At 36.6% G+C, this 27,552-nt stretch overlaps 1 protein-coding gene across 1 annotated transcript; it reads left to right on the top strand.

Annotated features, from left to right (window-relative positions):
- Nucleotides 1-10,408: 10,408 nt before the first annotated feature.
- On the top strand, nucleotides 10,409-11,236 carry LOC142980785 (uncharacterized). The gene has a single exon (XM_076126363.1). The coding sequence runs from the start codon at nucleotides 10,409-10,411 to the stop codon at nucleotides 11,234-11,236; it is 828 nt and encodes a 275-aa protein (XP_075982478.1).
- Nucleotides 11,237-27,552: the final 16,316 nt, after the last annotated feature.

The raw sequence follows: 27,552 nt of genomic DNA, 5'->3' as shown, positions 1-27,552 counted from the left end.
AACCTACATTTATACAAATTACATTTAAAATATTCGTGTATTCCTGCCACTTCCGTTCCCTCGGAGCGAATTTTCTCCAAAGCAGGTCAGTTGACAAATCTAAGGAGAAACAGACGGGATCCAAAGCATCTGGATTACATAATTTTTTTGAATGCTAATTGGAAATTGTTTTCTGTATGATTTTTAATTTTTAAACATTGCTTGTTTTTGTTTTTACATGATTATGTTTTGTTCGATGATTAGTAAGTGATATTGTTTTTAAAATAAATGGAGGATTATGTTCTGTTTGATGTTTAGGTTAAATATTTTTTTTAAATAAACAGGTGATTATGTTCTGTACAAGATTTATTATAAATATTGTTTTTTTTTAATCACAGTGATTATGTTACGTTTGATTGTCAGTTTAAATATTGTTTTTGTTTTTCAATAAAGAAGTGAGTATGTTCTATTTGAGTTTAATTTTCTAAAAATGTGATTGTTGTGTTGCTTGTTTCATTTAAATAATCTTGACTCAAGACAATTAGACGACATTTTAAATTTCATTCTAATAATCGATTATTAATCGATTAACGATCGATAATATAAGATCACATAATCGATTATTCAAATAATCGAATCGGCACATCATTACTGGCGACAAATGGGATAACAAGTTCCACTTGTTGCCAGTGGTGAGAAAAAAATAATAGGTATTGTCATTTTTATATTTCATTTGCTATTTTTAATAAATATCACAAATCATTACATTTTGAGCTAATAAATATCTTTTTTTATTAGTCGTTCCTTATTTATCTCAAAGAGGTAATAGTTCTATTATTTACTAGTACTTCTAGCAAGATTATTTTTTAAGTTTTCTTTAAGAGATCGGAGCTTGATTGGTGATTTTTAATTTTGTCAGTTGGCAACATTGGCTCTTGCGCCGTTCTTTGATCTAGCTGTTTATTCTCGGTCGTTATTACCTTATCAGTGCAACTCTAGAAAAGTGCTATGACGGAACAATGTGCAACTGCGTCATGTTCTTCCGGGTCACCTTCATTAGTAAAAATATAAAAATGACAATACCTATTATTTTTTTCTCACCACTGGCAACAAGTGGCACTTGTTATCCCATTTGTCGCCAGTAGAAACGAATCCAATCACCACTGGCGACATATGGGATATTTTTTCCCATTTATCATCAGTGGGAACGACACCAGTGGTGATGACTGAGAATATCTTATCCCGTTTGTCACCACTGCCGACATGTAGGATTTTTTTTCCCATTTATCATCAGTGGGGACGGTGTCAGTGGTGACGACTGGGAATAACCGATAAAGTTTAAAAAAAACACACAAATAGCCAAGCTGAACTACTCTACACACAAAACACTAAGGGTCCTACCCTCAAAACATGGTGCCCAAAAGATTACAAAAACATTGTATTGAAGTTATTGCAATGAGGCTTGTTAAACAGTCTAAAACTGTATTATCCTCGTGACGCCCAATGTACAGTGTATTGCACAAAGTTACAGTTTGCATTGCGACCCAGACTTAATAACTAAATGAACTCATAAACGCCCAATGTACATTGCGATGTACATCGACTTAAAATTAAAATAAATAGTTGAATTTCGCGCCAGCAGAAATTTTGACATTTTGAGACGTTTGATGGATTGATTTAAATGCTTTATGGTACGTGACCAATCAGGAATCAGCCATAGAACATTTCGAAACTCCGCCATTTTCGCAAACATGAGGCCAGCTCCAAGGACACGTGAGTTTAAATCTTTTTTTATTTATCAAATCTATGTATGTTTTGTTTTGAAAAAGCAAAAAATGTAAAGATAGACGTATATTTCTTTCGGAATAATTATTATTTATATTCAATTTTACAAAGAGCGGTGATAGCCGAGTGGTATAAGTTGACACCTCCCACGCAAGTGGTCGCAGGTTCGAACCCGAGGCAACACACCAATGACTTTTCGAAGATATGTGTGTATTAGAAATAATTATCACATGCTCCAACGGTGAAGGAAAACATCGTGAGGAAACCTTGCATGCCTAAAAATTTGTTTCATACATTTATTGAGGGCATGCAAAGTCCCCAACCCGCACTTGGCCAGCGTGGTGGACTCAAGGCCTAATCCCTCCCTCATTACGGGAGGAGACCCTTGCCCAGCAGTGGGACATTAATGGGTTAAATTTAATTCAATCTTACGATTTAATATGGGAAATTGTGTCTTGTAAAATCATGTACATTGTATTGAACATTGGGTGTTACTGTTATAAATGTTGTTAATAATCGTTTTGATGTTCGCAGATCTCAGAGATGAGCGTATCGAGGATCTATTAAATGAATCTGAAATAGAAGATTTTTCTCCTTCTGGCGAAGATGTTGGAGACCCCGAGTTTCGACTCCCAGCAACGAGATCGGCTGAAAGTGAAAGCAGCGAAAGCGAAAGCTCTTCTTCTGAAGACGAGAACGAAGATCCATCGGTACCTGATAGAGGACGGGGCAGTGGACAAGGCAAAAGACGAGGTAGAGGGAGGGGCAGAGGTACAGGTAGAGGGCGTGACAGGAGAACTGAGCAAGGTCGAGGAAATATACGAGGTCGTGGTCGTGGACGGAGAAGTGGTACAGGAAACAGGATTCAGGAAAGAGAGCAGAATGAAGAAGGAGCAACTATCGACAGAGATTGCTTGGTCACAGGTAATTGGACAGAAAAAGATTTAAATCCTAGCTTACCAGTATTCATGGAACCAGCTTATTTGATTAATGATACAGAAGGTTTTGAAAAAAATGATTACATGAAGCAATATATACCCGAAGAGCTAGTTGCTCCTATAGTCAGAAATACAAATCAATCCGCAGTTGAGAGAACGGGGCGTAGTTTGAATTTGTCAGCTGAGGAGTTATATGTTTTTTTGAGAATGACATTCTTGATGGCGTCTATTAGTTACCCAAAACTACGAATGTACTGGGAAAAAAAATGGCGAGTTGGAATCATAGCCGACAATATGTCCCGTAATCGATTTCTTTTACTAAGAAATTCTTTAAAAGTTGTTTTTGACAACGACATTCCACCAGAAATCAGAGCAAATGATAAAATGTGGAAGATGCGCCCTCTTATTGATTCCATGTTGGCTGGGTGTCAAAGACAAGACAAAGATCAAAGTCTATCATTAGATGAAATGATTATCCCATTTACTGGGTCATGTGCGATTAAGCAATACTGTCCGGGTAAGCCGAACCCGGTTGGCTTAACCCTTAACCCGGCGATCGCACAGTTGGGTTTATTTGACCCGCGCCATTTTGAAATGCGCGTATTTCATCTATTTTTTGTGCGACGTTGCCACACTTCTCAGTAGCTGGAGCTAACCGTTGCCACTCCCCGCGGAATATCGCCGTTTAGTCGGGTTGCAACCGCAGCGGTGGATAAACGCGTCTAAACACGAATAAGGTAAATATGACCCAACCATACATTTTGTGTCGTAATTTCGCGCCATATTTTTATATGCCTAATTATTAATTTATTTTGTTATTTTCAGGTATTTTGCAGTAATGGATCGCGAAGAAAGAGAACGGCAGCGGATATTTAGTATCTTGCAAGAATCTGACTCCGATTATGAAAATTTGAACTCAGAAACTGAAGATGAAGAAGATAATTTAAGCGTTCGTAGCCAAGGCAGTGACACCGATCAAGACGCATCTCAGGACATTAGTGACGATGAGCCTCTGGTGGAATTACGCGGTCTTCTACATTCCTCAACAACAGAATCGCAGCAGGATTTTGCTAGCAATTTGACTCAAACAACCACTTCTGAAAGCCAGGTACGAACTACTTATTTTGTTGGAAAAGACGGGACAAAGTGGGAAAAGACACCATTCCGCCAAAACGTTCAAACTAGGGCTGAGAATATTATAACACAAATGCCAGGTGTTCGACCTGCAGCTCGGAATGCTTATTCAGAAAAGGACTGCTGGAACATTTTTTTCACAGATGAAATGATTGACCAAATTTTAACATAGTAATGCTCGCATACTAATAAAAATAACCGCTTGTCAAGACGCTTCAAAATAAAGCTACATGAAAGAATGCACCCACAATGAATTTTTGGCTTTTCTTGGACTTTTGTATATTGCTGGCTTGCATCGTTCTGGGAGACAAAATCTAGCAGATTAAAAGCGCATTTTGAATACTTATGGGAAACAAAAAATACAAAATATTGAATCAATTTGTTCAATAACTCAAAAAAGCGCTTTTTTAATACTTGCATAAGTAGGTAATCAAAAAATGTTTAATTATATTGTACGTATCTTTAGTAAAAAAAGGACAGTGGGTAATGGTGGGCCCACCTCTCAATAGAAGTGAGATACATATGAATGAATAGGTACTTTCATGCAGAATAAAACTTAGTATTACGACTAACGTTAAAAGTCAGTACTTTCGGAGTTATACTACCTATTATACTGCCATAAAAATGATCCCAATCTAAGCAATTATTTATCGTAGTTTACTTCATTAAAATATTAACACTACCGAGGCTCAAACTGTATTGTGTATAATCATCGCTTATCTCTCTAGCAGCTCCCCTCTCTAGCACCCCACCCCTCCCGCCGCGCCGACGGCCCGTGCGCATTTGCAAATGGTGAATATCAGTGATGCGCTAGCGCTAGTCATCGCCAGAGTGTTTTGCGTTGAGTAACTGTTTTCTATTTTGTATACCTTTTGACCCGGCTATTCCTTGGACATTGACTGTTGTTGTTTTTATTATTGACCCCAGTTTCGTTTAATGGACTACTGAATTGCATATCGATTGGTTTTGTGGAAAATGGAACAACATCGTAACTGTGTTGTGTGTAGACGCGGGTTATATCACAATAGATATCAGCGTCATATTTTGACTGAAGATCTTCCGCAAATACGACCGGATTTTGCAAGACTTGTACAACAAAATGCGTTATCAGAGGTTAGTAACATATGTAATTAGATTGATGTTAAGTATCTACAGTACAGATTGAGTAATAGTACCATATATGTAATTCGTTTCAATCAAACAAAATAACAATTACAAGTAGATTTTGCATCTCGTAAATTGAACATGATCGATACAGAACATACAGGTAGCTTTTGTACTTTCAGGTTCAATTCAACAATACGCAAGCTGTATGTCATCGATGTTGGCATAGAATCCATGTTGAGCTTGCCGCTCAGCCAGCTCCTGTCGTTCAGCCAGGTCCTGCCGATCTTCCAGAACCTGCCGTTCAGATGGAACCTGCCGCTGAACCAGAGTCTTTCATTCATATGAATCAATATTTTAGAGCACCAAATACTGCTAGACATTGTTTATTCAACAATTGTCAAAATGAAGACCGCCATCGTATTCCACAGACGATTAAAACATTTTTGCTTTGCGAATATAAACTGTACGTACCTGAACATGCCCGTATTTGCCAAAATCATCTTCGGGGAAATGATTGGGATACGTTACTTAATTTTTGTAATGTTTCCCACGATTTTAATGCAGATCAAATGACAGATGCATTTTTGGACTGGTCGTGATAGAAATCAATTTCAATTGATCTTAGAACAGACTCCGTCCTTTGTTGAAAGATGCAATCGGCCAAAAACAGCCTTAGGCATATATTTATGCAAGTTGAGAACTGGAGAACCAAACGAAAGGTTGGCAACTCTTTTCGCTATGACGCGACGCTCACTCGAAAAATTATTGAAGATTGCACGGGAATGTCTTTCAAACACGTATGTTCCCCAGCACCTAGGCTTAGATCATATTACAAGAAATGATGTGATACAGAGAAACCTATTGCTTCCAAGGGGAATATTCGGCAATGAACAAAATACTCAGGCCATCCTTATATGTGATGGAACATATATATATATACAGAAGAGTTCTAACTTCCTCTTTCAAAGACAATCATATAGTTTACATAAATTCAGAAATCTTTTGAAGCCATTCATCATTGTTTGCACAGATGGGTACATTTTGGATGTTTTGGGACAGTATGCAGCAACCGAATCGGACGCTACAATTATGAGTAATGTTGTGAAAAGAGTGGATCATGCGTTACATTGGTTTTTAGAAGAAAATGATGTCTTCATATTAGACAGAGGCTTTCGGGACTATATAGGAGATCTACAATCATGTGGTTATGAAGCGCATATGCCACCAACCAAGGATCGATGGGCAACCCAACTATCTACCGACCGAGCTAATAAATCGCGGTTAGTGACTATATGCCGTTGGCCGGTAGAAATTGTTAATGGTCGCTTTAAGCGCGATTTCAAGCTTCTGCGCCAAAGTTATTTTAATACAACCGTCCATAACATGATTACCGATTTTAAAATAGCAGCTGCAATTCTAAAACATTTTCATATGCCTATAGAAAACCACAGAGAAGCAGATGTTTTTCTGAATTTAATTAATGAAAGGCTTGAAGTTGACAACCTCCTATCTAACTACGTGGAAGGGAATAATATCAACAGACGCAGAGTCAACTTTGAACGAATAAATGCAAATCAACAAGTTCAGGATTTCCCTCAAATAACAGAAGACGACATCATGTTCATTGCTTTGGGTTCTTACCACATGAAGTTAGCGAAGTCATATTGTAGTGAACATCTTCGAGACGGTTTATATGTCATAGAAACCTACAGAGAAAACGAATTGCACGACCTAATGGAATATAATATAACCGCAGACAATGTGTGGTTGCTACGTGGAAGGATACAATCACGCCACGTAAGAGCAAGAACATATTATTGCTATATATTAATTGATCGAAACCAAGTTGGAAGAAACGCGATAACACAATATTATTGCACTTGCTTGACCGGACGGCGAACTGTGGGATCGTGCGCTCACATCATATCTTTGATTTGGTACCTAGGAGTTGGAAGATATCAACCATTCGTGGCCCCCGCGTTTTTCTTAAATGATGTCATTCTTATTGATGAAGAAGACGAATAATAAATCTTGTTTTAAAGTAAAATACATCTCTATAATCAAAGGTATACAAAATAGAAAACAGTTACTCAACGCAAAACACTCTGGCGATGACTAGCGCTAGCGCATCACTGATATTCACCATTTGCAAATGCGCACGGGCCGTCGGCGCGGCGGGAGGACTTTGTTACATGCGGGGCATAAATACACATTACTAAGAAATAATAATGGATCAAGTGTCTGGGTGTGTATTAAAAAGAGACGTGAAAAATGTACTGGTTCGGTGAAATTAATGACGATAAGTGATAATGTGCATATACAGATGAGACATTCTGTTGACTGTAAACCAGACTTCGCTCAAAATAAAATTAGTGTGGTTATGAACAAAATTAAGAAAGAAGTCGGAACTAATTTCGATTCAATAAAAAAAATTTTTGAATCACGGACTTCAGAGTTAAAGAACCAAGGTTTTGATGCAGAAATTCCAGCCTACTCAAACGTTAAGAGCGCATTATACAATCATCGAAACAGAGTCTTAAATGTACCAAAAACAAAATTCAACAAGCCATCAGATGTCATCATCCCGGAAAAATTTCAAAAATATGTTTTATTTGACTACCATCACAAAGACGAGAGGATCATCGTATTTGCTTCTGGGAAGGCTTTGAGCGAAATAAGAAATGTGCGTAACTATTTTTGGGATGGCACATTCGATTGCTGCCCCATGCCATTCATTCAAATATTTACAATTCATGGAGATGTCGGAGACGAGGATAATGCAGATGAAACCAATATTGTCCCCATGTTTTATGCACTGCTTATAAATAAAGAGAAGGTTACGTATAAAACAATGCTCAGCAAAATAAAGGAAGCTCTGCCGGACTGTCAACCAATAAAATTCACATTGGATTTTGAGATGTCAGCAATGATTGCAATAAACGAAGTATTTCCTGAAACAACTATTCATGGATGTTTTGTACATTTTCAAAGAAGTATATACAGAAAAGCACAATCTTTGAAATTAATGGACCATAAAGAAACAGCACAATATGTAAAACTGTGTATCAGTTTAGCTTTTCTACCTAAAGATGAAATTGAAGACGGCTGGTTGGCTGTTATGGGAAACAGGTAAACTTACGTTTTTATTTAAAAGGATGGAGTTTAGTGATTTAATTATTATTTATGTGTTAAAACACATAAATAATAATTAAATCACTAAACTATTAATGAGCTCTTAAATCTTATAAGCTTTAATTAATTTAATAACAATAGAAATTCTTAAAATCACCAGGTTCGTACTACGCAGATGGAACATTCAAAGCAGCGCCTAAGCCGTTCTATCAGTTTTTTGTTTTACATTTAGATATTAATTCAGATGAAGAGACAACTAACATTATACCAGTGATCTATGCTCTATTGCCAAATAAAATGGAAACCACTTATGTGCGGTTATTTTCGCTCATAAAAATTAAGTTAGGAGTCCAAATCCATAAGTTTAAATCAGATTACGAAGTTGCTATATTAAATGCCGTATCTTACGTTTATTCGCAAGCTGAAGTGACCGGGTGTTACCACCACTTCAATGATGCTATCTGGAAATATTCAAAAAAAATTAAATTAAATACAACAAGCTCAGGAAGAAACACTACCCGAATGAGTGCCATTATACCTCTGGTCCCGGCAAATGAAATACCAGCTGCATGGCACTACATTTTAGAGACGAGCCCAAATTCCCGCGAAATGGATAAGTTTCGTAGGTACTTTGAGTCTACATGGTACCCAAAGAAGTCGCCAGCTTTATTGAGCTGTGCTGGACAGCGTCACAGAACCACAAACGCATTAGAAGGATGGCACAGGCGATTAAATAGCCGTATACATAAGAATCCTAATTTATACTTCTTTTTATACAAATTAAAATGTGAAAGTAAATATTGGGACTGTCGTTTGAAGGATTCGCTGTTTAAGAAAATGAGAAGTAAAAGAAGACCCAGAGATATCCAGTTTGATAGAAAGTACAAAAGATATTTAACAAAATTACGAAACCAAGATCTCATATTACAACAATTTAAGAAAAAAACATTTTTTTTGAGACTCAGCTTGTTTAAAAAGTAAAACGTAATTATATAAACGTAAAAATTATGTTGATTATTGATTTTTTTTATATTACTTTACGTCAAAATAATGTTGATTATTGTTTTTTTTTAAATTACTTTATGACAAAATTATGTTGATAATTGTATTTTTTTGTATTACTTTATGACAAAATTATGTTGATTATTGTTTTTTGTTTCTATTACTTTATGACAAAACTTGTGACTTTCGGTAATTTGTAGTCTCCTTTAGTCTACATTTGTTACTTATAAATAAAACATACTTTGATTGATTCGATATTTTGTATTTTTTGTTTCTCATAAGTATTAAAAAAGCGCTATTTTGAGTTATTGAACAAAGAACAATGGCAAGTTTTTACCTAAGTGTTATATGAAGCGTCTACAAATGGGACACGTGCAAAAGTTAGTAATTAATTTAGCCCTTTTTTATGATGAAATTAACTTTTTCGGTAAAAGCCTAGCTTAAATTATTTACAAAATAAACTTTTACTTGAATACGTCCACATCCAGTGGACATAATCTTTTAGTCAGTATTACCATTTACAAAATGTTTCAAAATTATTATTTTGTTTTTAAATATCAAAAAACGATTATTAAGTGAACGTTAAAAACAAATCACATAGGTTTTGCTAAAAAAAATAACAAATATAATTGATAGGTGTTTTAGTTACATATTTTATTATTAATGTTGTGATTCAGGTATTATCAGATGAAAGTGTAATGGCAGCACTAAAAAAAATTTTTTTTTCCTTCTATTGTTTAGAGTGATGTTGATAATCAATTATTTTCACAATCGATTGATCGATTATGACAAATATATAATATGAAAAGAATAATCCATTTATAATAGCTTATTATTTTAAGCAATTTTATTAGCATATTTGATTTGTTTGCAATAATAATATGTACTTAAATATATAAAATAAAACCTCAAATAGCATTACAGTTGTGGCGGCTTAGTAGAAACCGTTACTCGACTTCGTCGCGCGCGCCGCGATGACACGAAGATGCCCGAACGCGCTTCGTGTACGTTCGGTTTTCACCGGCTCGGCAGTCTCGAACCGCTTACCACGCCGAGAGGTTGCGCGCGCGCTGTCCGCCGCCCGTTAATATACTCACGTTTAAATTATTAAGTTTCCTATTTTCCGTAATTTCGTGTTTCTATCTTGTGCATATACTTTCTATCTTCTTACCTCTTCTTGTGCCTACTCTGTACTGTATACTTAGTGTGTTTGGAACAATACAGCTGTGCTTTTACCTTCTTAACAAACTCTTTCATTTATTTCTAATATAAAGCTACGATCGCTTTAGTGGTGACCCCGCGAACACGCGAAGTGCAAATATATTGCGAGTATGGATAACTCCAGCGTGGCAGACGTTTCAAGTGAGGTGTGTCGGGTCGGCGTGAAAATGCCGCCATTTTGGGCAAATGAGCCGGTCTTGTGGTTCGCCCAATTGGAAAGTCAGTTCGCGTTGTCGAATATAACGACTGATGTTACAAAATTTTACCACGTCATCGCTAACTTAGACTATAAATACGTTAGTGAGGTGAAAGACATTATAAATAAACCACCTGGAGAAAATAAGTACGAGAAATTAAAGTCAGAACTAATTAGCCGTCTTTCGGAATCAAAAGAGCAGAGAGTGAGGCAGTTACTGACCCTGGAAGAGCTGGGCGACCGTAAACCCTCACAGTTTCTGCGACACCTACGCAGTTTGGCTGGATCAGAGGTGCCAGACGACTTCATACGGTCGCTGTGGACAAGTCGTTTGCCTGCTCACATGCAAACGATTATGGCAGCTCAGGTGGACCTGCCGTTGGATGCAGTGGCGCAGATAATGGATAAAATCCATGAGATCGCTGTCCAGCCTAATACGCAGGTGGCAGCCGCTTCAACTGCGACCACACTGCCCGCCTCCACTTCGTGTTTGATGACCCCAATAGAGCAGCTCACGCGACGCATCGACGACCTCACCCGACAGGTTGAAGCGCTGTCTACTGATCGTCACCGTTCGCGCTCGAGAGGGCGATCGTATTCTCCGCGCTGGCGTCAACGGTCCCGGAGCAACTCTAGAGCCGGCCCGAGGCATTGCTGGTATCATCGCCGTTTCGGCAAGGCGTCAACGAAGTGTCGGGAGCCCTGCACATTCCAGCAGGGAAACGGACAAAGCAGTCAGTGAAGGCGGCGACGCGCGACTGCAATAGTGTTGTTGGTGGCCGTGTTTTCATTACAGACCGTAAGACTAAAGTGCAGTATTTAATAGATACCGGTTCCGATCTATGTGTTTATCCGTATAAGTTCGTTCGTAAGAGAAATTTTGTTAAAACCGATTATAAATTGTATGCAGCTAACGGTTCTATAATTAATACATATGGTTGGATAAATTTATCGCTAGATTTTGGCCTCAGGCGTGCATTTAACTGGCGGTTCGTCATTGCCGATGTCACTAAGCCTATAATAGGAATCGACTTCCTATCGCATTTTAATTTGTTAGTAGACGCTAGGCACCATCGCTTGGTCGACAACATAACGTCGCTAACTGCTTCTGCTAAGCCCGCATCAGCTTCCATATGCCATATAAAATCTGTACTTGGTGAATCGCTTTATCACAACTTGCTCTCACAGTTCCCAGACATCACTCGTCCTGCTGGTGACGTATCTATGCGCAGGATAAAACACAACACTGTTCATTATATCCGCACAACGCCTGGACCGCCTGTATTTAGCCGCCCCCGCCGTCTGGCCCCAGACAAACTCCGGGTTGCTAAGAAGGAGTTTGAGGAGATGGTAAGAGCTGGAATAGCTAGAAGATCCGATAGTCCGTGGTCATCAGCGCTACATCTGGTGCCTAAGAAGAATGATGAGTGGCGACCATGCGGTGATTACCGCGCATTGAATGCCCGTACCATACCAGATCGGTACCCAGTTCGGCACATCGGAGATTTCTCTCACAATCTCCTTGGCTGTACTGTCTTTAGTAAAATCGATTTAATTAAAGCTTACCAGACGATATACCTAAAACCGCCATCACAACGCCGTTTGGAATGTTTGAATTCCCATTTATGAGCTTCGGACTTCGCAACGCGGCTCAAACATTCCAACGGTTTATGGATGAAATTCTCAAAGACCTGGAATTCTGCTACACGTATATCGACGACATTTTAGTGGCATCCCAGGGAGAGCTGCAACACCTGGAACACCTGGAATTGGTTTTTCAGCGGCTCCAAGATCATGGTGTCATCATAAACACAGCTAAGAGCGTGTTCGGTGTGTCACAAGTCGAGTTCCTAGGTTACGCCGTATCTTCAGCAGGTACGAAGCCACTACCCGAGAAGGTAAGTGCCATTAAGAACTTCACACAGCCCAAGACCATCAGAGATCTTCGTAGGTTTCTGGGTATGATAAACTTCTACAGGCGTTTCATACCCAAAGCGGCGAGAGTTCAAGCACCATTACACAAGCTTTTGTCTGGTTCGAATATCAAGCCTAGTACCCACATACAATGGACACCAGAGCTCTACAAGGCATTCAGTGACTGTAAGAATAGTCTAGCTGATGCTACTCTTTTAGCGCACCCAGATCCATCTGCAGATTTGATACTGTGTACCGACGCCTCGGACAATGTAATCGGCGCTGTACTACAACAGAAAGAGGAATCTGGTTTGAATCCCCTTGGGTTATTTTCAAAGAAACTCAGTCCGGCTCAGCGGAAATATAGCCCGTTCGACAGAGAACTCCTAGCTATATATGAGGCTGTCAAATACTTTCGGCACATGTTAGAAGGTAGGATATTTATTATCTTTACAGACCATAAGCCAATCGTATCAGCTTTCAAGAAAGCGTCAGAAAATTGCTCACCGAGACAGTTTCGCTATTTCGACTTTATTTCACAATTTAGTACGAATATTCAGCACGTCTCAGGTAAAGATAACGTAGTCGCCGACGCTCTGTCTCGTACCGAAGCCATCTCGAGTGCTATAGACTTAGATATCCTGGCAAATTCGCAGGAAGAAGATGAAGAGCTCCGTCAACTCCTACAAGGAAAATCGTCACTAAACTTGCAAAAGGTTGAGGTTTCCGGTTCCAGGAAAATGTTATACTGTGACATTTCTGGTTCCTCGCCTAGACTTTACCTGACACCGCCTTTCCGCAGGCAAGCATTCAACAGTATGCATGGCTTGAGTCACCCAGGAATTAAGGCCACAGTTAGGATGATGACGCAAAAATATGTGTGGCCAAGCATAAAGAAAGATTGCAAGATTTGGACTCGCAGCTGTCTCTCATGCCAGCGGTCTAAGATTGCCCGACATACGCAATCACCAGTGCATGCGTTTGTTCCTACAAGGAACAGATTTAGCCATGTACACATAGACCTGGTAGGACCTTTGACAATGTCGAAGGAATACAGATACTGTCTAACAGCAGTTGACAGATTTACGCGTTGGCCAGAAGTTGTGCCGCTCCAAGACATCAAGGCTGACACAGTAGCTAATGCTTTTGTTACTGGTTGGGTATCACGCTTTGGATGTCCGGAAACAATAACAACGGATCGAGGTCGACAATTTGAGGCAAATTTGTTTAAGGAACTTTCCCGAATAATCGGTTTTGACCACTCGAAGACGACAGCATATCACCCAGCCGCAAATGGTATGGTGGAAAGATTTCATCGGCAGCTAAAATCGGCGATCATGTGCCATGCTACGGAAGACTGGTGTGAAGTTCTACCATTAGTTTTGTTAGGTATACGAGCGGCTTGGAAAGAAGATATAGGCTCGTCCACTGCAGATCTCGTATATGGTGAACCTTTACGGCTACCAGGCGAGTTTATTAAACCATCACCCTCGCGTATGGTCGATGTCACAGATTTCGCATCTCGGTTGAGACTACACATGGCGAAGCTTTCTCCAGTACCTGCCAGTCGACATGGACAGAAGACGTTTTACGTACCTAAGACACTTACAACCACGGATTATGTGTTTTTGAGGAAAGATGCAGTGAGACGTCCACTCGACCCTCCCTATACTGGTCCATACAAGGTGTTGAAGCGAGACGCAAAAACCTTCGAGATAGACGTTCAGGGAAAGACGGTTACAGTTACGATTGATAGGCTAAAGCCAGCGTACCTACTTGACGATTCGCCACAGGAAATAAACCCAAGCGTTCCTACTACCCCTGACATAGTGCGTCGATCTAGGTCTGGACGTTGTGTGAGATTTCCCGATTTCTTTCGACCTTAACGGTCTCCGGGGGGGCTGATGTGGCGGCTTAGTAGAAACCGTTACTCGACTTCGTCGCGCGCGCCGCGATGACACGAAGATGCCCGAACGCGCTTCGTGTACGTTCGGTTTTCACCGGCTCGGCAGTCTCGAACCGCTTACCACGCCGAGAGGTTGCGCGCGCGCTGTCCGCCGCCCGTTAATATACTCACGTTTAAATTATTAAGTTTCCTATTTTCCGTAATTTCGTGTTTCTATCTTGTGCATATACTTTCTATCTTCTTACCTCTTCTTGTGCCTACTCTGTACTGTATACTCAGTGTGTTTGGAACAATACAGCTGTGCTTTTACCTTCTTAACAAACTCTTTCATTTATTTCTAATATAAAGCTACGATCGCTTTACAGTAATCACTGACGTTATCATTACAGCATCCACAAAAACTTCCTTAATCAAAAATATTTTTAATAGTAAGTCGCAATATAACAGTAGTTTTTTTGGTTTTTAATCTTAATAATATCGTTTAAAAAATAATTAATTCGATTATATTCTATAATCGATTATGACTTCAATTATTTCAATAATCGATTAATTGATGATTGATTATCAGCATCACTAGTTGTTTACTTTGTTGTGAACTTGTTAGTTAGTTTTGCTTGCTACTGGTGTTACGATTGCTTTCTTGGTTTATCTTCAGTTTTGACTTGCATTGCCCCCGGACTCAATTCTCTGCCCCTCACGACTACTTGTGCTTTCTCATGGACTATCGACGTTCTTCGCTGTAAACGACCAATAACTTTTTGCTAACCGGACTTTGATTGTGCCTCACTATTTTGAAATTGATATTGTTGTGTGAAGATGGAAAGACGTAATAGGCTTACACGCATCTTATGTGTGAATTGCAACATTTGCGTAAATACTCTTCGGCGATATCGCGTTCTGGATCAAAACACCAGGATTTGTACCTTGCTCTGCAACTGGATTTATCCACGAAACGTAAGTTTCTAAACATTTATATATACACCAGCTATACCTACCTATTTCCCATAAATGTAGTGGATATTAATTATTTGTTCAAAACATTGCATACCTTGTAGTACTTTTATAGTAGTTTTCTAACTAATTTTAAGTATTCCAACCTGTTAAGTTAGTGTAGTGGACTATAGCCTTTCTCATCTAGAGGGGAGGGCCTCGCCCAGCAGTAGCACAGTAGTGGACTGATATTAAATGTTTTTAACTGTACATTGTCCAAGAATTTATTTTGGACAGTTCAATCCTAACTCCCCGGGTTGGGAAAGTTGTTTTCTAATTTAGCCAAAAATTCTCAACAATTGCTTGGAGTCTGGTTAATATGCTTGTTGAATATCAATAGCCACACCACCTATTACATGGGACTAATAGCATATAAGGGGAAATGTGTGTGTAATATACACCTTAGCCTACATTCAGGGAATATACTTATGTAGGTGTGACAATATATTATGTCACAAAATGAATTCTGTTAATATTGTTTTTCATCATTGTTGAACTCATGATATCATCATCATTCTCCTGCCCTTATCCCAACTACTTGGAGTCAGCGTAATATGTTTTCTTCTCCACGCATCTCTGTCACATGTCATCTCAGCTCTCACTTGCTTCTTAGTCATATCAGTTGAACTCATGATATATCTGTATAAATAGCTAAAATAATATTTACCAGATACCAGATAGAACTATAACTAACTATATTTAGTGCACTTAACATGCTAATTATTTCTGAGTATAAATATAAATAATTGTTTTATATTTTCTGATTTTATTGTTTTCCTTTACTTTCAGATTTGTGATACTGATTATGTTTGTGAAGCATGTTGGGAAATGTCAATTGTGGCAGTAAATCAGAATTTGGAGCTAAATACTACTAATGATGATCAAGCTGGACCAAGTCAATGAGGCCATGTCAATGTTTGTCTTTTGTGTGGGTGTTCAATTGCACGAAGGCAAAGCGATAAAATTCTAAGAGATAACCCAACAGAGCTGCAACAGAGTATATTATCAAAACTAAAATAGAGCCACGACAGGTACTTTCACCCTTTATTTTGTATTTTATTTCTAGATTAATTTTTGTTAGTACTAGATCAATTATTTTACCCCAAAAAATACTTCCACATGAAATGGATGGAGGTGTAAATCTGATAAAATTACTCTCATTTTTATAATAGAAGTCAACAAAATCTATTATCATTGAATTCTACACATTTCTGAATATCGTGTATTTCTTTAACAGGTAACACCTTCAGATAAAGTATGTCATCCCTATTGGTTGCGCACCAAGAGAGAAACTCTGCGTATCAACCGCATTGATGAACTGAGAATACCTGATGAAATGCCCCAAATTGAAGAAAATGTGATACAGGACCATGAACCTCCTCAGAATCTCCATGTTGATGAAACTGCCAGGCCAAATATAATAGAAAATATTACATTACCTGATTATAGAAGGGCAGCTAACACTGGTAACCATTGTGTGTTTACAGATTGCACTAATACTGGCACATTGCACAGCATATCCGATGAGTTACGTGCAATAATTTTAAGAAGTCACAAATATTATTTGCCGAAATTAGCTCGTGTGTGTGGTGACCATTTATCTGGAAATTCTTGGGATAGTCTGTATGAAGCAGAAAATAGCATAACTACATTTAATGCTGAACAAATACAACATGTATTTTCATTTGTCAATGCATATAATCCAACCCTTGATTTTAAAAATATTAATGAAATGGATGAAAGAATCTTTGAATATTGGGTTGGATTTTCAAAAGAAAAATATAATTCTTTATTGGAAGAAATTCCAAGAATATCTGAAATTAAAGGAGGCAAATTAGGGCTTGTAACCCTATTAATAAAAATAAGGACTGGAGACTCAGACGAAAGGATTGCAACTCTAGTGCAGAAGCCACGTCGTAGTTTGGAAACACTGATGGACTGAGTTAGAGAGGTGCTTGTCCAAGATTTTGTGCCTAGAAACTTGGGTATAGGACACTTATCCCGGGAACAACTAATAACACATAATTTAATGATTCCTAATGGATTACATGGACATGAAAACAATATGATTGTTATATGTGATGGAACATATATTTATATCAACAAGAGTTCCAATTACATGTTTCAAAAAGATAGCTATTCATTACATAAGTTTAGGAATTTGTTGAAACCATTTTTAATTGTTGCTACTGATGGTTATATTATTGATTGTTTTGGCCCATACAAAGCAACAACCTCGGATGCTGAAATAATGACAGGACTGTTTAATAATGACACATCTCCTCTTAGGTTGTATTTCAGAGGGAATGATGCCTTTATATTAGATAGAGGCTTCAGAGACAGTATTCGTTTATTGGAAGATTGTGGTTATCGCACATATATGCCAGATTCTCTTTTAGAAGGCGAGCATCAATTAACCACTACTCAAGCTAATCGAAGCCGCTGCATCACTCTGTGCAGATGGGTGGTAGAGGTTGTAAATGGACACTTAAAAAGAGATTATAAAATCTTAAGACAGGAGTATTTCCATAGATCTCTACCACACATGATGGAGAACTTCCAAATAGCAGCGGCTTTATTAAATAAGTTTGGTGCTCGCCTAAGAAATAATGATTATGCCAATGAAATATTATTCGTGAAAGAATTAATTTTGAAAATAATTTGGCAAATATGATAGAAGAGAACAACATGAATCGACGATCAGCCAATTTTCAAAGTCTCACAGCTGACCGAGAAAATGTTTTAGAATTTCCAGCTCTAGAATATAGAGATCTAATATTATTCGCCTTGGGAACGTATCAAATACGACAAGCTCGCTCCTATTATGGTGAGCATATACGTTTCCATGGTGGATATAGGATAGAAGTGTGTAGTGAAAGGTTTAATTCCTCTGAATACAACTTACGAGCCAGTGAAGAAACCACTTTAATAAGAGGAAAAATAAAATCACGACACGTGTCCAGAAAACAATACTTTGTGTATATTTTAATAGACTGTAATAATACTGGCAGATCAGCCATTGTAGAATATTGCTGCAATTGTTTAGTTGGTCGGCGGACTGTGGGCTGTTGCGCACACATTATGACCCTCGTGTGGTATCTAGGATGGGCCAGGCATCAAACTAATCTATCAGCACCAGCAGGGTTTCTGGACGATATAGTTGTAAGAGATGATTAAATGATTCTTAAATATATCAAAATTGTTTCATTTTACCTAATTCTAAGTTATATAACTTTAAAATGTGCAGTTGATATTTAAAGTCATCTGAATATATTTAACTGAAAATAATATAAACTGGTTTCACGTACAGTAAATTCCTATTAAATTCTGCGACATTTATATCATTCTAAACACTTCTAGTATCCCTTTAGTTATCAAACGGGGATAATGATTTAAAAATGATCATAGAATTAGTAAGTAGGTAGATCATAATATATACTGAGTGAGTCACAAAAAATACAATGGTACCTTTGTATGATTGAATAATTAGAATTTTAAAGTAGGTATAGTTCCTATCTATTTTTAACATTACTTACCATTTGTTTGCTGCATATACATCAGATTTTTATACAAAATTGTAAAATAATGCATTGTCTTTGCTCTCACGTAATCTAAATCTGTTTTTAGACATAAATAATGCAGAACAGCAATTTACATAAGTTTTTTCATGATATAACCTCAAAATATAAAATTGATCATATTTTTTTCTTGTGGCCCTCTCAAACCAAAAATCTTAATGATTCTGTTTAAGTAAAAGAAACTCCATAGTTTTAACATTTTTTCATTCATAGACGCTTCAAAACGATGTCAGGTAAAACTTTGTATGGAAACTTGCCATTGTTCTTTACTACATTCTCAAAGATTAGACATTTTGAGAATTGGACATTTTAGGAACTGGACATTTTGGGAATTGGACATTTTGAAAATTGGACATTTTGAAACCGTTTGACATTTTGAGAATTGGACATTCTGAACCTGAACGTGCTATTTCTCCACAATTTGTCATATATTATACTCGTAGATACATTTTTGAACGAAGAAAAAAAAGTAGTGTCAAAAGTCTGATGTCAAACTGACACAACACATTAACAATAATTTTTCGGTAACGGTTTTTGTCGTGAGTTTTTAAGTGCTGTGCGATAAAAAGTTGTTTATTTAGAAAATAAAAACAGGTGAGTCGTGGTATTTTTTAATATATTATTAATTAGGAATGTGACTATATAATAACATACAAATTTTAATGAATAATGTTACAGTCAAGTGTCTTTAGCTCTTGGAAGTATGTGGGAGACATACGACCATGGTCCGGTCATCGATTCCGTTTTTGTAAGTGGTAATCATAATAAATGTTGTTTTTGTCACTTTTCTAGGCTTAAGAATGTCAAGGAAAAGAATTTCTGAAAAGGATATAGCTAAGGAGTTACATAAATTGTGTGACTCTTCGGAAGATGAAGACGAACCCGAAAATTATATGTTCAATAAGACTGCTCTACCCCAAGACATGAATTCAGTTTTAGACAGCATTCAAGGTATGACATATTCTGAGCTGTTAGAAACCTTGGAATCCTCCAATAATGATGATTCTCTAGAAGAACCCATTTCACTTACTGTTATGAACCAGGCAGACACAAGTGATCCTCCAATAGACCCTTCCTTAGAATCGACAGTGTTGAACCAATCAGATACAAATAATGAGCCTCCTCCAGTAGATCAACTAGTGGAGCCAGCGGTAGATAATGATCAAGAATATTACAGCGAGCTGTTACATGTCTACAGTATATTGCAAAACAAACCGCACCAATGATCCACAAATGTGTCTAATTTTACAGAACGTACATTTGAAAAGGATCTCATATGCAGCTTTGAATCAAATAGCAGGTGCACACCTGTTCACTATTTCTCCAAGTTATTTCCAGAGGAATTGCTTGAATTACTTGTAATGAATACCAACAAATATGCGCAACATAAACAATCAAAATTTTGGACTACCACTACTAAAGAAGAAATAAGTGCTTTTTTGGGGATATTTATACTGATGGGATTGCATCCATTATCAGACTTTGAACTATATTGGTCTTCAGATAGATTTTATAACAATCAGGAAATTAGCATTATCATGCCATTGAAAAGGTTCATGAAAATTTTAGAGAATTTTCATGTCAGTGATATGGGTTATAAACAGAACATTAAAAAAAGCTGTTAATTTTATAAAATTCTATGAGAAATTACATAAAACGTGGTTATTATTGTAGAAAAATGTTATTATATCGATATCCTACCAGATTACATGAAAATACTTTAATTTTTTGTAATTGTCTAGAAAATAAATTACAAAAATATATCAGTTACGTACCCCTCCGTGGACCGTTATCACAGGAGGTTTATAAGTTTAAGAGATAAACAAAAATACTAAAATCTTAAATTTCAGTGTTTTCTATCATTTTTTCTGTTGCAAATATTCTGTAGTTATTCGTTAATAATGTCGTAAAAAATAATAATCTTAATTGTTCAAATTATTGTACATAAACATGATGTTATAAGTTAGTACGACCCCTTCGGTGGTCTAACAAAAATATGCATTTAATACCGAAAAAACGGAACGTAACACTACTTTATTTATTAGTGGCAACACTGTTCAACTGTCAGTTCAAACATTATCTGCAAGGGTAGTGTGCGTGCTATACGTCAAAATTAGATGATTTTTGTTTTAATAAGTGATTCAGTTATAATTTTATCAAATATCGTTGCGACTTTTCTGTTATATTGGTAAGTATTGTCATGATAAATACGTAATGTAATATTTTTCATAGCACATCGGTGGCCATTGTTGAAAATTATACGAGTTGTTTACTAACCTAAAAATGTTGTGTCTTACATTGCATTTTATGAATGATTTTCCCTTCTGTAGACAAACTTTTCCGTGGACATGATGTCCACGGAAGATATGGTGTCTACAGCAGGGACTTTTAAAGCTACTTGTGTATAATTATACATATGTGGCTTTCGTTAATTTCAAGAAAAATGCCTCGCACATATAAATCGAAGCTTCAACTAAGCGAAGAAGAAAAAAAGAAAAGACGTCGGGAACAAAAAAAACAAAGTATGCGGAGAGCACGTAAGAAGTTGACCGAATTTGAAAAAGAAGAAATACGTAAACAGGATAGAGAAAGAAACCACAAGAAGAAAGAAAGAGGTGCTATTAAGGGCGCCTTCAAATTTGCCGTTAAATGCCGCGCGGAGGCAGCGCGTCTGCAGCGCTGCGGTCGCGCTGCTTTGTAAATCCCTACAAATAAAAACCGCGCGATTGCAGCGCTGCGTCCACGCGTCAGTTCATTGATCGATTAGTGACGGTGCGCACATATTTATTGTTCGAGTAACATGAACGAAAATCAAGTTGAAGAATTTATCGATGAAGTTGAAAGTCGTCCAGCGATATGGGATTCGAGGTCCGATAAGTACAGCAATAAAATCGAAAAGAAAAAGGCTTGGGAAGAAATATGTAATAAATTTATTGAAAATTTCACAAACAAGACAGCAAGTGAAGAAAATGAAGCATGTAAGTATATTTTTAACATAACCGCTTTATAATTCCATCGTTTGCCATGACAATTTTCCTTCTGGACTAACAAAATAATCAGCTAATGTATCACGTATAAAATAAACTAGTCCCAAAAATTAAGGGATATAAAAAAAGAATCCAAATTTTTGGGTGATTTTCAACAAGCTGTAACTCCGAGGAAAATGGTCGTACAGAAAAAATAAAAAAAACAAATTGTAGCTTCAAGTGTCTAATTTTTAGATATGACCATGAAAATTTTTTGTCACGGCCAGGTCTGGAGATATCCAACGAAAACTACCAAAAAAAAATTTTTCAAAATTTTTTCCCTCCTAAAAAAAGGTCCACGGGCTTCAAAAATTTTTTTTTGATTCTTTCGTTCTAAATTTCTTTTAGAAAATTTAATCCTCTTTAATTTGCCGTATTCAAAAAGCCTGTACGACGATTTGCCACGGAGTTATCGTCAATCAAAGCAAAAAAGTTATTTTTGACTTTGATATTCAATAACTCCGGAAATAATGATCGTACAGGAAATCAAAGGAGGGTTTTGAAAACTGCACAATATTCTCTATAAGAAAATGTAAACATCTTCTAAGAAAAAATTTTTTTTTGAATTGAAACCTCGGACTGAAAAAAAGACAAAAATTCGCGAAATTAAGGATATTTGGATAACTTGGTATAACTTTGGATAAAATCGATGAACTAAGAATATAATCGGTAATTTTTCAACCTCAAAGTGTCCCCTAATATCCCTCAAAAATTCAAAGCGCTGCGATTTTTTTTTCATTGTGCCCCGAAGCTTCAAATTCTTTGTTGTTGCAAAAATCACCATTGTGAGCAATTTTGTGATTTTTATTCATTTTTTTAATAAACATTTTTTTTTCTCTCTAAAATCTTTATTTTTTCGATTAAAAATCAAATCGCGTGCCTATGCTCACTCCACGACATCGTCGAGCCCGATTGGCTTATGCGCATGACCATCACGATTGGGGTCGTAGACAGTGGACCAGTGTCTTATGGACTGACGAATCTCGATTTTGACTTCATGGCAGCGATAGACGATCTCTCGTTTTGCGATTTGCTTTTTAATCGAAAAAATAAAGATTTTAGAGAGAAAAAAAATGTTTATTAAAAAAATGAATAAAAATCACAAAATTGCTCACAATGGTGATTTTTGCAACAACAAAGAATTTGAAGCTTCGGGGCACAATGAAAAAAAAATCGCAGCGCTTTGAATTTTTGAGGGATATTAGGGGACACTTTGAGGTTGAAAAATTACCGATTATATTCTTCGTTCATCGATTTTATCCAAAGTTATACCAAGTTATCCAAATATCCTTAATTTCGCGAATTTTTGTCTTTTTTTCAGTCCGAGGTTTCAATTCAAAAAAAATTTTTTTCTTAAAAGATGTTTACATTTTCTTATAGAGAATATTGTGCAGTTTTCAAAACCCTCCTTTGATTTCCTGTACGATCATTATTTCTGGAGTTATTGAATATCAAAGTCAAAAATAACTTTTTTGCTTTGATTGACGATAACTCCGTGGCAAATCGTCGTACAGGCTTTTTGAATACGGCAAATTAAAGAGGATTAAATTTTCTAAAAGAAATTTAGAACGAAAGAATCAAAAAAAAATTTTTGAAGCCCGTGGACCCTTTTTTAGGAGGGAAAAAATTTATAAAAATTTTTTTTTGGTAGTTTTCGTTGGATTTCTCCAGACCTGGCCATGACAAAAAATTTTCATGGTCATATCTAAAAATTAGACACTTGAAGCTACAATTTGTTTTTTTTATTTTTTCTGTACGACCATTTTCCTCGGAGTTACAGCTTGTTGAAAATCACCCAAAAATTTGGATTCTTTTTTTATATCCCTTAATTTTTGGGACTAGTGTATAATCCTGAAACGATGTCCTCCCATTCTCTCTCAGTATCAGGCAGCTTAAGGAAATCTGTCTTTAGGTTTTCCCAAATGACGTGGGTCATTTCTTTTATTAGTTTACTTATTGTCGAAACGCCTACTCTGTATGAGTAATGTATTTCTTTGAATGAACATTCTGAAGCTAAATATCTGAAAAAACGTATTTTTTGTTAATACATTATTACTTTATACGTCACCAAGAAACAAATTGTATTGTTTTATGATATTTTTTTATTGATTTCAGGAAAACAGGTTTCAACTAAATGTAATAATATACGAGATTCGTGGCTTAAGACAAAATCTGGATCTTCGGCTAAAGACACGAAATTATTTATATCACGAGCAATTAATGTTTTTGAAAAAAGTCTCCGAACCTCGACCACCACATGAGTCAGTTTCAAAAAAAGCAAGAACCGAGACTGAAGTAGGCATGGAATCAGATTTTCGTTCACCTTTAATTAAAGATAAAAGAAAAATTGATAATAAAGAGGTAAATGACAGGATGGTAAAGTTTTTGGACTCCAGAATAAACCCAGAAAAGGAAAACCATCATCTGTCTTTCTTCAAAGGCATTATACCAATCTTGAACACTTTAACTATCGAAGAGACTTTAGAATTTCAAGCTAGCGTCATGACAATGTTGCAAAAAAATTAAAAGTAGGAATAATGAGAGACCAAATTACGGACATTGGCGTGATTCATATAATCAGATGACCGGACCAGATCAGTATTCTGGATACTACACACATAATAGCGTCAATCAACAGGCAACACCTACGCAAGATCAACACCACCCCGGATACTCTACGCAACAGGCAACAACATCTATACCATCAACTTCATCTCAGTCATCGAATCCGATTCCAGCTTCGCCATCAGCATCTAGTAATCATTCCATACATTCCCAAGACTCAGATTACTTAGATTTTGAAGGGTTTTAAGTTTGAGTACAAATAAATACATAAATAAGTTATTTGCATTTTTAATTCATAATGATTATCAAATACATACACCCTCCCACACACACACATTATATATACTTATTCACTTCATCAAACAAACATACATAGCAAACAGTCATTCATTAATTCAGTCTTAAGTAGGTACCTACGTCAAAACTATTATTACGCAATCTAGTGCATAAAATAATCTTACCTTAGACATATGGCTAATCTTTGTTCTGGGCAAATACATTCTCTGAAACTTGTATTTCGTACTCTTATGTCTAGTCGTCCCAGTAAATCGTCAAAAGTGGTTGCTGTCATTCGAAAATAATTGAAGAACTTTGATTCGTCTCTTCTAAGTTCACCCATTAATGTTTCAAATGTTCCAAGTGAAAATCTTTCCCGTAAAATAGGGTGTACCCAATGTTTTCTTTTATTTTGCCTTCTATTAAGATACCACCACAACACAACAATTTCGTCGTCCATTGTGCGCGCAGGTCCAAATTCAACTGAGGTAAGTACTTGACTGTCTGAATTTCTTCCGGGATCCGATGTAATGTGAACACTCTGTCCGGTGTCGGGTTTCCGGCAGGTCTGCCGGTCCGGCGTAGTGGGAACGTTGCCTATGGGTAGAAGGAGAAGCTGGTCGAGGTGCTCAAGAAGTTGGATCATGCCTAATACATTTTATTAGGAATAAACTGGATCCAAATGTGAAGGACTTAGTATTATGGAGTGACTGCTGTGGCGGTCAAAACCGTAATATAAAGATGATGATGCTCAAAGCAATATTAAACTCTCACCAGACTTTGAGAACAATCACGTTCAAATATCCTGAGTCAGGACATACATTTTTACCAAATGACACCGACTTTTCCAAGATTGAAACTCAGTTAAAATTTCATGAACGTATATACACGGCAAACGAATACATGCAAGTAATTAGAAGTTGCAAAAGAAAGAATCCTCTCCAAGTAATAAAAATGAATAAAGAAGACTTTTTGTCTTCCAAAACAATAGAAAAGAACATAGTGAACAGAAAGACATTTATAAATAAGGAGAAAACAAATTGGTTACAAACAAAAGTAATTTTTATAAAAAAGGACGAACAGTAGGTATTCAGTATATATGAAAAAAGATATTAATGATGATACATATCGTCGCTTAGGTAAGAATACCGCGTAAGTCGAAAATTGGTCATATGACGTTTTATACTTCATTGGATAGATTTTGTCAGCGCGCATCGAATGATGTTAGATTTTTTTTAAATTGTCCAATCACAGCGCGTTATTCAAGTAGTTCTGGCACCGCGCAAATCGTTTGTTGTGTTACAACTGCGTAAGTCGTCAGTCCGCCATACTATCTTGTGTTGATGTGTGACTGCGCAGCAAATTTATTGTATATTTTTGTTTATTACGGTTTTATTAGTGAGACGGACACTTCTGATGGACCAATAAGGTAAGCCAACTTGATTATTCATTACAAGCTGACCCACACTTTTTTACTGTTACTCTGCTCCTATTGGTCGTAGCGTGATGATATAAATAGAATATGCTTTTTTTTCACGAAAAATATTCTTAAAATTATTTATATCTCTTAATATAACGAAGTCGCGCTAAGCCATATCCGCCATTAAAACAGTTGCCATGACAACGGAATTTTGTTAATTTAATGTCATTATAATATTGATTATTCGCGACTTCGTACGCCACCTGAATTTTCCCGGAAAATGCGACATTTTCCCGGGGTAAAAAGTAGCCTATGTCCTTTCTCGGGTATCAAAATATCTCCAAACCAAATTTCATGCAAATTGGTTCATTAGTTTAGGTGTGATTGAGTAGCAGACAGACAGACAGACAGAGTTACTTTCGCATTTATAATATTAGTATGGATTTTGTAGTTTAATAAAGTGTAATTACTGCTATTTAAGATGTATTTTAAACTTCAATAGATCGGCGGTTTTTCAATGTAATGTTCATTGACTTAGGCGGTATTTTATTTTGACTTACGCTGTGTTCCATAAACATTTTAATAGGACTTGAGCGGTATTAAACAGACCTAAGGTGTATGTGTATGGTTTTTATTTTTTTAACTTACTTTTTATAAATAAAAAGGAATAATTATGTATAGTGAATTATTTTGGGTATAATTATGAATTTTTACATTTTACCAAACGAATTTGTGAGCATGCATTTACATTTGGTAAGTAAATATTATATAAAGATTTTTTTTTCAGCATATGAAAATGACTGAGCATCTTGATGATACCGCTTGCAGCATGAACGAGGAAGAGAAAGACGTGGAGACTCAAGTTAAAGTCACGACTTTACTCGATTTAAAAAAAAGGCGGGAAGCGTTGTTGGCACAGAAAATGTATATCTTAAAAAGGAAAAATTGCGAAAGGCTGGCTCAGGTAACAATAAATAAACATAGTAGACTTTACCCCAAATCAATTGATTCTATTAATTCTGATTCAACTGAAGTAAGTATAATGGGGGGCTTACATCAAGCAGTAGGTAGTATCAATGATGAGCCTGTCAGCTTTGATGATGAAAAAATTACCCAAGCTGATACAGTTACATTGAGCAGCAAGGGTGTATTATTTCAAGATAATGTAGAGATTAACGAAATAAAGGAGAAGGAGAATGACGCAAACATAATTAATATTGACAACTTAAAATTTATAGAAATGATAGAGAATTCATCATCAGCAACCTGCCGGAAGGGCTACCCGTGACAGGCAATTGCACACTTTTAAGAGGCAAGATACACAGCAGGCACATACGCCGAAAATTGTATTTTGTGTACATTTTATATGATAATTATCTGCAA

This window comes from Anticarsia gemmatalis, chromosome 18, assembly GCF_050436995.1.
Source record: "Anticarsia gemmatalis isolate Benzon Research Colony breed Stoneville strain chromosome 18, ilAntGemm2 primary, whole genome shotgun sequence".
Classification (NCBI taxonomy): Eukaryota; Metazoa; Arthropoda; class Insecta; order Lepidoptera; family Erebidae; genus Anticarsia; species Anticarsia gemmatalis.
Note: the sequence above shows the minus strand (reverse complement) of the source record. Positions and strands in the feature narration are given on the sequence as shown.